This window comes from Lissotriton vulgaris, chromosome 7 (assembly GCF_964263255.1).
Source record: "Lissotriton vulgaris chromosome 7, aLisVul1.2, whole genome shotgun sequence".
Classification (NCBI taxonomy): Eukaryota; Metazoa; Chordata; class Amphibia; order Caudata; family Salamandridae; genus Lissotriton; species Lissotriton vulgaris.
The window spans coordinates 1,490,754,510-1,490,768,769 of NC_141695.1; the positions used below are offsets into that span (position 1 = coordinate 1,490,754,510).

General features: G+C 43.1%; 1 protein-coding gene across 8 annotated transcripts in view; it reads right to left on the minus strand.

Annotated features, from left to right (window-relative positions):
* Positions 1-14,260, minus strand: part of MATN4 (matrilin 4) — a 211,210-nt gene that overhangs the window by 60,889 nt on the left and 136,061 nt on the right. For all 8 annotated transcript variants that reach the window (XM_086932307.1, XM_086932305.1, XM_086932304.1 and 5 more), the window contains one exon: positions 10,502-10,624. In XM_086932307.1, coding sequence (XP_086788433.1) covers positions 10,502-10,624 — 123 coding nt within the window. The remainder of the gene's footprint in view (positions 1-10,501; positions 10,625-14,260) is intronic.

The following is a 14,260-nucleotide window of genomic DNA, read 5'->3' on the forward strand; positions in this document are numbered from 1 at the left end:
GCGCGGGTTTCTGCCAGTTCGCGAGGGTTTTGTACAATGTCGCAAATTGCGAACTTACCTGTCGGGTCGCAAGTTTCGCGAACTTGTTGTTTCTACGTGTCCAGCCTGTTTGGGACACTCTTCTTCATCACTGCCACTCTCTGTCACCACTGCCACTCTCTGACTACTCATGCCACCCTCTGGCCCACCCATGCCACCCTCTGTTTCATCACAGCACCCTCTGGTTGTCCAGTCAGTGTACATTATTGTGGCAACGCAAGCACACCTTCCCTGCCTCAAGTGACCTGAATTAATTTGGGGCTGATTAATGTGTCACAGAATATTTTTTTAGCTGGCACCTGCTTCCTTATTGCTTCCTGATTAGTGATCTTTTGCACTTGCTAAGTGCTTTCATTGTTGCAAAATTAGTTACAACACCTGCCCTGCCCCAACTGACAATAATGAATTAGGGGCTGATTAATGGATTTGAACTTCCAGCCTGGCTCCTGCTTGTCTCCCTTAGCTGTAATTCAGGACCTTTGTGGCATATGTGTAACTATTCTGAGGTTCAGAGCAGGGTCACATAATAGTTGCAACTGGCAACTGAACTCTGGAGGGGCCCCTCAGGAAGCACTACAGGAAATGGCTACTAATGATGAGCCTGAACTTTTGAACCTGGTAAGTAGTTTCAGTTTTGCTAAGATCGTATTTCTGCAATTTTGCACTTATTCGCGGGGCGCGAAGTTGTACTGGGAAGCCGCGAACTCACGCGAACAGTGCGAACAGTGCGAGCAAAATCCGCTGCTCGCGGATTTGCGGATTTTGCGGGAGATTCGCGAATCTCGCGGATTGCGAATTTACCGAAAATCCGCAAAATCCGCGAGCGAAACAGATTTTCCGCCCATGCTTACCCCAGAGACAGTAACAGCTTTGGTCGGTTCACCCGATCAAAGGCTGACAAGAGGTCAATAAAACCCCCAAAAAGGGTTCCCTTTTTTGCCATTGTATATTTTTGGATCAGAAGATGCAAATTCTGGCATTGATTGATGGTGCCCAACCCAGGTCTAAATCCGTACTGTGAGCTGGTAATACTTTCCTTCTCATTGGCCCAATCCCACAACCTTTTTAAGAAAGTCTGACCAGGAACTTGACTGTATTATCAATTTGCGAAATTGGCCTATAAGATTTTAGGTCCCCCTGGTCTCCTTTCCTAAATACTGGGACTATAATGGATTGTGACCAAGAGGTTAAGGGGCGGATTGAGGCAGCAGGTTTCAAGATTTTAGGATGCACAATCCAGTCTTGGGACGCCCGGATGGCGAGGATAATGCAGGCCATGAATGGACAAAGTTAGCAAGAAAAGGGGTGGTTTTAACAGACCAATTTTCTGAAAAGCTAAAACATGGAATTATTTAATGAAGTCCAACCAGTTAGGGTCCCTGATATCAGCCTCCAGCCCAGTCCATAGGATGAATTCCTAGGGGATCTCCCCCTTCCGCATCTTCTTCTAATGACGTCTCGAATCAAGGCTGGGCATTCAATCCACTATGCAGTTCTAGACCATGATGAGGGGGGGGCACAAGGCTTGTGGTGATGCCTACCAGGTGCAGCTTGAGTAAGCTGAGGGGCGCGAGGCACAGGGGAGACACTCATAATGAAATCATTCCCTGGTTTGTAAAAAACAACCAAGGGGCACAGTCAAATGCCTAGCCCTGGGGAAACAGCGGTCCCATGCATTCAAGAATATATGAGACAATGAATATAGACAGAATCAGTTCTATATTTTGAGCGACATGTCCAGCCGGACAGAGGTCTTTAAGTTTACTAAATAAACAAATGATCCGTACAATTGGAATACCTTCAACTAATCACCAGTGTGGTACACAAGCCTGTGCCCAACCACTAACGGATCAAATACAGAAGGTAGGTTACGAACATAGAAGGGCTTTTAAGGCAAACAGACATTTTCTGTATAAAATACAGTTGTACAGAGAAATCAACACAGCACCATTACATTACATAGCAATCACGTTTTGTATAGGGTGCTAGACAGGTCGACGGCGTTTCGGTCCCCGTATTAATGATAGGGACCATCATCAGGACATTCAATTAATGCCTTAACGTTATTAGCCTCTAATTGCCCGGGCACTAGTGTGTGACCGGCAAGGGGGTGTAACCTGTATTTGGTTCAGCAGCCCAGGATCGACGGTGCCAGGATACTACCGGGTTAGTCGGTAATTGAGTATATTGCCTGACGCCAGGCAACATACTGAATTACCGACTAACCCGGTAGTATCCTGGCACCGTCGGATTACGATATTGTAACGCGGTACAAAACGCACCTGATCCTGGGCTGACAGTTGAGATCGGATCCCATGGCTCTCCAATTTGCGACACTTTTTGAGAGAATAAGCCTCCCAGAAATGTATAAAAAAACACAAAGGATAACACTCAAATATAAAGAAGTAATTGAACATCATTATCTAGACCCCTGTATGAAATTCCATCTGGAGGTTGCCCAGTTTAAGGAAATGATAGTTAGATACTTTTTGGTATCAACTACAAGGAGTTCAGAACCCTATTTAGACTGAATTGTGAACCCCACCCATTGTGTTTACCTCACTTGCTTCAGATTATGAATCGTGCACTTTAAGTTTGCTTTACCCTTGCTAGGATCTTGGCAAAGTAATCTTCCTCCATGCCATTGGGATAATGTATCTAAGCAAAGTACAAGTTACTTCATATTGTTCTGTCCGCTGTATTCAGAATCTCGGTCCTCCTTTTTGGTTCCCATTTTTGTAACATAAATGTGAGACAGCATAACGAAAAGCTTGTGTTTTTACAGCAACTTTGCACAGAAGACATTTGTCATGCAGTCACAAATTTTATAAAAATTGGCAGTTCCAATTAGGAAACGTTATGCAGAACTTTTTGTATGATGACAGTATATTTTGTGCTCTGGCACTGTTGATGTTATCTTTTTAACCCCTTCGCTGCTGATGACGAGCTCAGCTCGTCATCAGCCACGGGTGGCGTGTGCTGATGACGAGCTGAGCTCGTCATGTAACGCGGTATTTTTAAAAATGCCGCACAGCGCAAAAATCACTGCAGCAGCGATGCGGTTAAAGGCTGGTCTTAACACTGTACACTGTTTTTCTATTGTTTCATGATTTTATCCATCTACTGTATATTTATGTTTTGCTTTAATGTCTATTGCCGAATAAAGATTATTCCTGACTGAACTCATTTCGCCTTGAATATTCCCAAGGATATTTTGGCTTCTTTTGCAGACAAAATCTCCATGTGAAAATAAACAGATTTGCAGTGTTCCTGTGAATGTCATAAGCCATTAGGGCTGGTAACTGCTATTACTGGCTCAATAGGAATTAAGATTTTACTTGTAATGAGGCCTAAGATGAAACACATACCCAAAAAAACAGAAACTCAACTTTTTCTTAGGAATCAATCTACATCCATTCTTTTAGGCAAGATGAAATGCTTTGAGGAGTCTCAATTCAAAGTTCTTTATTTGTTTATGTATAATGCCAAAGATGTCATCTTGTGGCGCAATACATTTACTGGCTTGTTCAATAATATTTTTTATTAATATTTATGTCTCTTTACTGTCTTTACTCTTTACTGTCTCTTTTAGGCACTACCACTATGGCGTTTGGCCTGTGGAGCATTCAATGAGCAACAAATTAAGTTTTCTTTCAACAGCTTCTTCCAAGTGAAATGCCACTTGTCTTTGTCTTTGGGCAATAAGACGCACATCCACGTTTATATGTAGCTGTACTTTCATGATGTTCACTAATTTCAGTCCCACATCAGCAGCAGTGTTGAAACTGAGCAGACAGACACTTGAAGCCATAACTTGAGGTACATGATTAGGTGCTGGCACCACTGTTTTCTTGAGTTACACCATAGCTATAAATGAACCTTGACTTTTAAAAGGTATCAACGTGCCCATGTATATACTTTAGTTTTCAATTGTGTACGTTTTGGTAAAGGAGACAATTCATAATATTTCTTCTCAGCCATAATGTTGATCGGCACACCGCTCTCAATAATAAAAGGTATTGAACACCCATTTGTCTTGAGGGAAATCTTTGGACAATGTAACCTCCAGGTTAGACTACGGTAACATACTCCTCCTTGGGGCAAGCAAGGAGGTAACACGTAAATTGCAGGTGGTGCAAAATATGGCAGCCCGCCTGCTCTGCAACCTGCCCAGAACTGCCTCTGCCACCGTTTCCCTGCGCAGCCTTTATTGGCTGCGCATCGAATCAAGAGCGAAATTCAAAGCCCTCTGCTATATGCACCGGATAAAAACAGGCAACTCCCCCCCCTATCTCTCCATTTTGGTTAAACCGTACTGTCCAGCACGCACCCTCAGATCCTCCTCTCTTGGCACCTTCTCCGTGCCCCGTTTCAAACGCACCAGAGTTGGTGGTCGCTCCTTTTCCTATCTGGCGCCATCACTCTGGAACACACTCCCCATCTCTTTGCGCTTTGAAACCTGCTACCTGAAATTCAGGAAAGGCCTGAAAACCTGGCTGTTCTCTGCTTAATCCTCTCCCATTTTACTGTCTCCCTGCTTCTTTTCCTCTGTCAGCGCCGGGAAACCCCTGGGTATCTGCGCGCTTTACAAACCCAAATATAATAATAATAATAATGTTTGTATGTCTTTGGTTCTCTTTCATGTTGATCTTTTTTTAGTCTGTGTTTTTCTCACTTTTGACTAGTCCCACATGTGCATGCCTCTATTAAGTAAACCGGCATTGCACAGTTATCATTGTCACTTTGATTTGATTGATTTGATTTGTATATTTATAAAGCGTGCGATTGCCCAGAGGCGTCTTAGCGCTAAAGTTCGATGCGCACCAGGTTACTGATGAGGTGAAATTCTGATTAGCAGAGAAAGAGCCAAGTTTTTACTCTTTTCTAAAAGACAGAAGTGAAGGGCTGCTTTTTATTGTAATAGGGAGGAAGTTCCACGTTTTGGCTGTCTGCAACAGAAAGTTTCTCCCTCCCACCTAACCTGATTGAACATATGTACTTGTAAAAGTTTTGCGTGAGCAGATCTCAGGCTTCTTGCTGGCACATACCATTTCAGGTGTGTCCTCAAGAACTGTGGTCCTTAACCATGAATGGCCTTATAGTCAAGACATAAAGTCTTGACCATGATCCTTTTTTCCACTGTTGACCAGTGGAGGGCCCTCAGCCTGTGAGAGACTGACTCAGATCTAGGAATATCAGCACTAACCTTGCTGCTGCATTCTGCCAATGCTGGAGTTTTGTTAGGTGTTGGGCTTGAATACCTGCGTACATAACATTACTGTAATCCAGTCTGGAAAGGGGCCAATGCCGTAACTACTGTTTTACCTGAGTCATGGGGAATGAAAGGGGGTATTCTTCTGATCATTTTGAAAATGTACCATATTGTTGAAGACAGGTAATTTATCTAGGCGTTAAAAGTCAGTTTCTCATAAAATATGACTCCCAGATTTTTTACTTTGCACACTGGGATTGGGCAATCACTTAGACTGGCAGTCCACCATTTGTGAGACCAGAAATCTGCATCTGATCCTAGTAGCATAACTTTGCTTTTATCACTGTTCAGTTTCAAGCAGTTAAGCTGCATCCATTGATTAACCTGCATCATGCAGTCAATAAAGCTGTCAGCTGTTTCCGCCACCTTGTTAGAAACTGACCCCCCTTTTTGAGTGTTGTCGGCTTACAAAACCGGCAAAAACACACACTGCCTGATTATCGAGGCCAAGGGAGAAACATAAATATTAAAAGGAGTGGGGCTCAAGGAGGCACTCTGAGGCACTCCACAAGGTGACCTGAGGGATTTGGATGCAAAATCTCTCAATTTAACTGAAAAGGTTCTGTCCATTAAAAAAGATGACATCAACGTGAGTTCAGAGTCCAGGACCCCCAATTCTTGTAGACGTCTAGTATGCTCCTGAGTCCCTCTGCTGCCATGACCAGAGCTGTCTCTGTTCCATGCTCCTCCCTGAACTTATACTGTGATTGGTATAAAAGATTTCTGGAAGCTATGAAATCTGTCAATTGTTAATTAAGCAGTTTTTCCAGCTGGGAAAGGAATTCTTGAAATTGGACGATAACTGCTGGGTTCTTTTGGGTCCAAATTAGATGTTTTTTTAAGTGGGAGGACTGATGCTGTTTTCTAAGTGTCTGGAAAGATGCCTGACTGGAATATCTCTGTGAACACAAGGTGTAATTGTTCACTTAGTATTTCTGGAAACATGTGCATTACCTTAGGTGGGCATGGGTCAGTTGAGTCTCCGTACCTAATGGTCTTTACTGCCTGGCTAATCTGCTCTACAGAAGGGGTGTGAAACAAAAAACAGTTTTGGTGTTTGATGTATCCATGTCCTGTAGGGTGCTTAGCTAAGGCATTGAGGTTATTATTAGTCTTAAAGATACCTACACTGAAGTGGCTTTATCTACAAAGAACTGTCCTAGTGTGTTGCAAAGTTCTATGCTACTTTCCATCTGTGTCACAGCAGGGAGATTTGCTAGTTTTTTTAACTGTCGCAAAGAGCTCCCTACTAGAGTTCTTGGCCTCACTTATTTTTTTTTAAATAGTTCATTTTTTACCCTATAACCAATTTTTTTAAATCTGCCAAGGTTCGTGCATAATCACTTTTCATACTTTGGTCATAGTTAGTTCTCCATTTTCTTTCTGCCCTTCTGCACACTTGTTTTTGTGCACGGTTCTGATGGCTTTTTTCTCCTGGGAATAATACTTTTAATTGGGGCTACAATATTGACCGCTGTTTTGATCCAGGAGGATACCCTTTCAATGGCTAGATTGCTGTCTGGCGCTGGTTCATGATTAGTCCTGAGTAATAATTCCTGTAACCTAGGAGCATTGATAGTGGCCAAATCTTGGTAGGTAACTAGCCTGTTATCGTTTGTGTGAACTGGCTCCCCCTGATCCACAGTTACAGAAAACAAGATGGCTTTGAGGTCTGACCATGGAACGGGCATTATTTCAACAATTTTAAGGTTAGGGTTAGGGGAGAAAATCCTGTCTAGCGTGTGCCCGGCCGCATGTGTGTCCTGTTTAACAGTCTGATCCAAGGAGAGCCCGCCCATTGCATCGACCAATGAGGCAATGTTATTGTCTGCCACTTTCTCTAGATGATAGTTAAAATCCCCTAGAATTATGAAGTCTGATCTCTCCAGACTAGATTAAAAAATAGAGTTAATATCTGTAGCAATGGGGTCCATGCCCTTGGAGGTCTAGAAAGCAAAAGACCTCTTAATGTATAGTTATTAGTGAGTGAAATCTGAAAGGCTAACAGTTTGCAATCATGGTAGCTTCCCACTGCAGAACCACTTGCTTGCAGCTCGTCTCTGAAAACAATTGCTAGCCCCCCCCGCTTCCATGTTCTGTCAGCTCTAATGACAGAATAGCCTGGTGGTAGTGCTAGGGCAATATCAGAATCTGAGGCACCATCTGCCCATGTCTCTGTGATAAATGCCAAATCGAGTTTATGTGACTCGATCAATTCAGCTACCTCCGTGTTGTGTTTCACTAATGATTGTGTATTAATTAACACTGCCTTGAAGACCTTGGAGCCCTTCTTACATGAGGAGGTACACAGCGATTTTAGCGCATTTATTTTCGTAAAGCTGAGCGGCAAATGGCAGTGCTCACAATGATTAGTCTCTTTCAGCAAGTCTAAAAGTGGACAGCAGGGTTTTACCATAAGCCTGTGTAACTCATTACGCGTGTAAGATATGCTCCTTATTTTGCCGACATCAGGGGCAGGGGTTCTGACCCTAGGCACAGGACAGGCGCAGACGGGCGCATATTTTCACTTGAAACCAACACTGTGGGATTTTTTAATGATGATTTTGATAGTATTCAAATTCGTTTGGTGTTGTTTTACCTCTGTTGGTGTGACCGCTTGGCCCTGTTATCAGCATTCATCGTCAAAAAGAATCTGACAGACATCCATCTATCACTCTGAGGCATGTAGCTTCCTCATCATTAAATTAATTGAACTTACAGTGCTTTATGAGGAGATACAGGCTCTCAACAAATTTGTCAACAGTTTCAGCTACTCTCTGGCGTTCTTGACTGAAGATATATCATTCATAATCTACATTTGGCACTAGATTGAACTTGACATTCAAGGCTGATTTGTATGTTACTTCACCATCCTGTGATATCTTTTTTTGGCCTCTTTCATCCCTTCACCAGCCATGTTCTTAAGATACTTGATAACCTTTTTGTCATGTTTCCTCGATTACATCTATGAAATCCTGAAAAGCCTCTATCCAAGCAGTCCATCTACTGCCAATATTGTGTGGTGTTTAATTTTTATTTTTTAGACTTTTATATAGCGCAAACTCGACCCGAAGATATCAGTATTAGAGCATTTTACATGAGCACCAGTTTTGTTACAGAGGACATATTCATTTTTATTAGGCATGGGGAGATTGTGATCTTCCCAGAATCACAAGATGTAGAGCGTCCCTGCCGAGACTCGAACCCGGTTCCTCAGCGTCAAGGTCGACCGCTCTAGCTATAAGGCTACATCCTCTCCCCAAATGTTGTTTGGCAGTCTCAAATAATAATGGTAGGTTTAAGAAGGTAGCAGCAGTATAACTATTGGTGGCCAACAGTGGTCTCACCAATGCTTTTGGGTGAATTTGCTCCCGCAAACCATCCTTGCCTTGTTATGTGCTGGCTTCAGGGTCAACCTTGACAGTTGGAGAAGCTTTGACCCCACCCTTACTCTCTATTGGAGCTCTTTATTTTAATGGAAATGTGTAGACTTTTTCTGAGCCCCCACTTAGCAGCTTTTGGTGGTAGGCCATTTCTTTTATGTACATCTCTGAATGCACTACCCCAGCCCTCTCCCTATGGGCTACTCCACAGCAGGCGGTGCTCTGATGACTGATGATTTGATAAGCAGATAACGCTATGATATTCAATGGGCTTTGCGATTAAGGGCCTTTTTGTAACCACCTGGTTTATCACTGCTTAATAGCACATCAGATTACAGTTTAACCTGTACTAGATTGTCACCATACGCTGTCTTTCAAGACCTGATTGCATCCATCTTTGGCGTTATCACTACGTATGACATATAGCATTAATTTGCATAGTAGTGCAGTACCTATGTTTGCGTCCTTTTCATTTGATTCCCAGGCACCGATGGATAGATTCTGAGGGATGCTTTCTTTGTTCGCACAAACTTTACACAGGATGGCATTGTGCTGAGACTCCATAAGTTCCAGTGTCGACTCTGGGGCACATGTGGCATGCACAAGCAGTTTTTTGGACCACGGCAAACTCCCTGGGAGAACGCTGTCAACCTACAGGTTACTTATCCCATACTCTTCACCAGTTGTAGCATCCTACTTAGCCTGGGTACTCGCCAATGACTACGCCACACACAGAGAGAAGCTACACATATCTTTATTCTTCAGCATGTAAGCAAGAACTAAACATTCTAAACTCGCATTCACTTCATTAACCACCAACGCTTATGTCACAGGTCTATGAAGTCCACCAGAAACCAAAAGATTTCAGTCATTCTTTATTTAAACAACACTACAATCCTCTCCTTGCCTGCTAGTCATTGGGAGTCACTATTAGATTTGCTTGCTAATTACTTTTATGTCAGTAGCTCAATTATCAGTTTTCAGTTTGAGAGAAGGATGTTTTCGAAAGGTTTGTTTGCTTATGCAGTTGTTTTAGTGGATTTATTAGTATTTGCCGGATTAAACATAAACTCCTCTTTGCGTATCACAGTTTAAATACATATCTTTCTTACTGGCAGGGTTTGATTCTTTAACCACCAATACAATTTAATGTTGTTTCTTCCTTTGTCATACATGTGAGCCTGACTTGTTGCAGATTTAAATAGCTGAAATGCGCATGCAGGCCTTTTACACTTCTCATATCCTGTATTCCTCTCGAGATTCCATTCCACTAACATCAAAAGTTTGAGACAACTAATATTCGGGCCTTTACAGCATGGCCACACCAAGATTTGCTTGATGCCAAGTCCTTCAAATACTTTTTCTCTGTTAGCATTGAGCAGGGTGAAGCCTTCTCTGCTTTACTGCCATCTTTTCTAACAAGGCAGACTCACTTCTGGACCACTTCCATGTCCCCATCAACAATATTAAAATATAATCTCTGTAATTTGTAATTTAAAATAAGCATTGGCATTGTGAAATGGACTGGCTTTCATGTGTTAATGCATGCAAATACTGATATGCACAAATTTTGTTTGCGTTTATTAGCAGTTTAAAGTCAGACTTATTGGTTTTGCCAATGCTTGTCTTTTTTCTTCTAAAGACCTGTCACATTCCAAAAAACACAGATCTTACTCCAAAGTGCACAGTGATAAAAAAGCAATCTATGAAAGACAGATGTCAAGACAAGTGAAGATAATGTCTTGAATAAGCAACCCAGTACACTACTGAACATAAAAGGCAGCGCTGTATACTTGAAATAACTTACTTGTACATGTCTTTTTGTCTTGATTGAGGTAATAACCGGCACGGCAGCGACATAAATATGAGCCTGGAGAGCTGACACAAATATGTTCACATCCATGTTTGCCTTCGGCACAAAGGTCGATTGCTGAAAAAGTGACATGCACATACATTATTTTGGTACTTCTTCAGTTTACAAATACAAATTAGCACTGTTTTTTCTATTGTTTTATAAGGTGCCTGCTGAGGACCTGCTCCTCGTTATTCTTATTTCCCCTCTGTCCCCAGTCTGAAGGAATGAATATATGAATGTACGTATGAAAATTTGCCTAAAAAAGAAACGCCCTGGCACTAACCCGAAAGCAGTGAAAAACAAGCATTGGCATAGCCAATGGGTCTCGCCTTTGGAACATTATAAGTATTTAGTTATGCAGTACAATATCCTTGGTGGAACAACATCAACTGTTGCATGGCTAAACACTTATAAGGTCCCAAAGGCGAGAACTCTTGGCTATGCCAATGCTTGTTATTAATTTCATACCAAGTCTCATATGTCATATTTCTGGTGTTCAACAATGTTATTGGCACTTAAATATCCAAAGTACAGAACAAAGATGCATAGACCTTGCGTCAAGCAAGACGCAGACACAGTACTAAAGAATTCATTACAGTACCCATATGGCACATCTCTTAGTTGTAGAGAAGTAGATGAAAGAATCCTTTAGAAACACATCCCTGCAGACACCACACGTGCAATGGTTCCTGTGGCATAATAACTTGTACAATTTGTATTTAGTACAACAGCTAAATAGCGCTTTTGAGTTGTCAAAGAGGAGGGGTTTGGCAAAGAAGAAGGCACACTTTTTCAATTTATGAACAGTGACCATTCTGTTATTATACAGACGACCGGGAAACGCGATCGAGCGGGTCTACCCTTGCGAGCAGGCACTTCCCTGTTTATTCCTTGCTGTATCGGCATTGACCGCCAGCCCTCCCATAAGGACTACCACGTATTTCCACGACAGTGTGCCCAGCTGGGTTCACTGTAAGTTGACTCCATTATTTTATCACGCATGGGTTGCATTAGTAAAAGACACCACGAGATGTCCCTCACTGTTTAGTCCTGACGAGACCTTTATCTAACAGGTCGAAACGCCGTCGACGCCATAGGGAATGAACCCCTCAAACACAGTGTTCTATGATTGTAGATAGTCACTGTTCATAAATTGATTTATTATTGCGTTTGGTCATTTCCCTTTTGTAAATATTCATAGTTGGAAATTTTACAGATCACTTATTGTCTATGTTTTGTTTTTTTCGCTCACAATATCACTGGGGACACATTGCACCTTTTTGTATATATGTCGCTGATATATTTGCATTACCTTAAATACAAAAGCAATTTCTATAATTTGGTATGAGTGTGCCTTCTTCTTTGCCAAACCCCTCCTCTTTGACAACTTAAAAGCGCTATTTAGCTGTTGTACTAAATACAAATTGTACAAGTTATTATGCCACAGGAACCATTGTTCTTTGGATAAACACGTTACCCTGGTTCCGTTGTGAGTAGGGTCTCCCTTGTTCTTCTCTTTCGCAACACCACACGTGCGTCAGCTGAGCAACATTGCGAAGCCCATTTCCAGATCAATGTAAAACTCGAAGTATTGACGCCCAACTCACTCCAGGCATCCCGGCAGTGAAGGTCACAAGGCCGATGACCAAGAAATTATGTGAACTGAAGAAAGGAAAGTGGGCTTGAGGGTAGGGGGTGAGTCGGGACATCATCACATGATTGGACTCGTAGGGCCAGAGTAAGAGCTTGGAATGTGATCCGAGAGACCCTACGGTGCCAGCTAATACCTCATGTGATTTCAGGATGATGGGAGGCGGCTGTGCTATTGAGAAATTACCCCCGAAACCAAAGCCACCTACGCTCCTGCGCCTTGCGGACCGCCACGCTCAATTGAGGCGCTCCGAAGATGATGCGGGTCAAGTTGGCAATCTAACCTAGCTTTTTGTGGACTAGTTTGAAAGCTCCCCCACACAAAAGGAACGCAGATAGATCGTTCACTGAGGCCTCGCATCCCTCTATAAAGCGAATTTTTTAGCAACGCTTCCAGGTAGCGAGTCAAGCGCTTACTGCCATCACTGACAGGACAAATCTCTGTTTCATCCTTGGGAGGTCGATTATAAAGTGTAATTTAATTGACCGATTGAAAGTCGTTCTTTTAAGGGCACTTCACAACAAAGCGGTGGTACGAAGCGATGTGTAGGCCGCTCAACGGTGGGTGTGTGGCGGGGGCACAGCACCTCCGGTCAGTACAGCACAAATTACCCAATCTTGAAGCGAATAAGCAGGAGCTCGACTGGACTTCTGGGGCGGGCAGAATGATAAAGAAGGGGGGAGTGACAGTCGCCTAGGCAGACAGCCCCCCGCGTTACACCTCACGTGGAGAGACCCCACTGGTGTTACTCAGACAGTGCAAGGAAAGGCTGCCAGAATCACACCAGAGCGTAAAGAACAGAGAGACAGCCTGCAATGGAGAGCGAAACATGGCAGGTTAGAGACACGCAGAGCAAACCCTACAGGCGTGTCAACACTACCCTCGCAAAAGCTGCATACACTCTTCCAACCAAGACGCCCATTCTACGCTACTCCAGTTGTGCAGTTACATAGATTATAAACATTCAGCTGCTACCCAACGCCTCCCCATCAGAATTACGAGACCACAGGCATTTGGTGCTGAGGTGCCCCCTCTGATGGATGTGCCCAACGAAAGTCCAGGATTTCAGGTTTTTGGGAGAACATATACATCATCCTGGTAGTTACCTCAAAAAAATGGCATGCACCCACCCACACACCAAGTGACCAATGCAGACAGAGCAGGACAGTGCAGATAGGACAGCACGCAGATATGGCAGACAGAGGAGTGAATTAGGAAGCTAAAACAAGCATGCGAGTGGTGCACGCTCGCCACAGCGAGACATCTGTTTTGCATTATCGCACATGCATCTGTGCACAATAATTTAAAACAGATGTGGGCCGTGTGACTAACTGCAAGCAATATTCAGTGGGCGGAGCAAAGGCAGGACATGCGCCCGCCTTTGCCCAATTGCGTGCTGTCTTTCTTACAAAGACGCAAGCAAAAACCAATAGCCTGTGACGAAAACAAAACCACACGCACGAGCGTGTGGTGAGCTTTTCAAAGCCCCTTACAAAAAGTCTCGCCAGAGCAGCGCATCGGCGCTGCTAAAGGCTCGACCTAAAAAGGGATGGTATTCCATGCTTTAGCCGTAACTACACGAAGGACCAGCATCCATTCTACCTCTCTCAATCTTAGATGCAGTGACTAAATGAAGCGAGTCAGATTGTAAAATCCTAGATATTTTGTATTTAGTGAAGCAAGAGGCCTTTTAACTGTGATTAGATGAGTTGTCAGTAGCTTTGAGGCAGAAAGAAAGCACTTTGAAGAGGCTAGGTTTGTCAACAGGGAGCCAAAGGAGAAGAGCTAGATATAGAGTGAAATTTGTATACCTTTACTTAGGCCTAGAATCAGACGGGTAGAAACTTTCTGAACTAGTTGGTGTCTTTTGGTCAGGTATCTTGGAAAACCAAGGAAATGCAACAATTCAACCCGTATACCAGAGCTTTTCAGGAAGAGATGGGCAGGAAAGATAACATGCTCCTAATGATGCTTACTAGAAAACAGGTAGCTGAACACTTGTTTATATGAGCTTCAAAGAACTCCTGCATATCAAAAATAATGGCAAGAATATCAGCAGT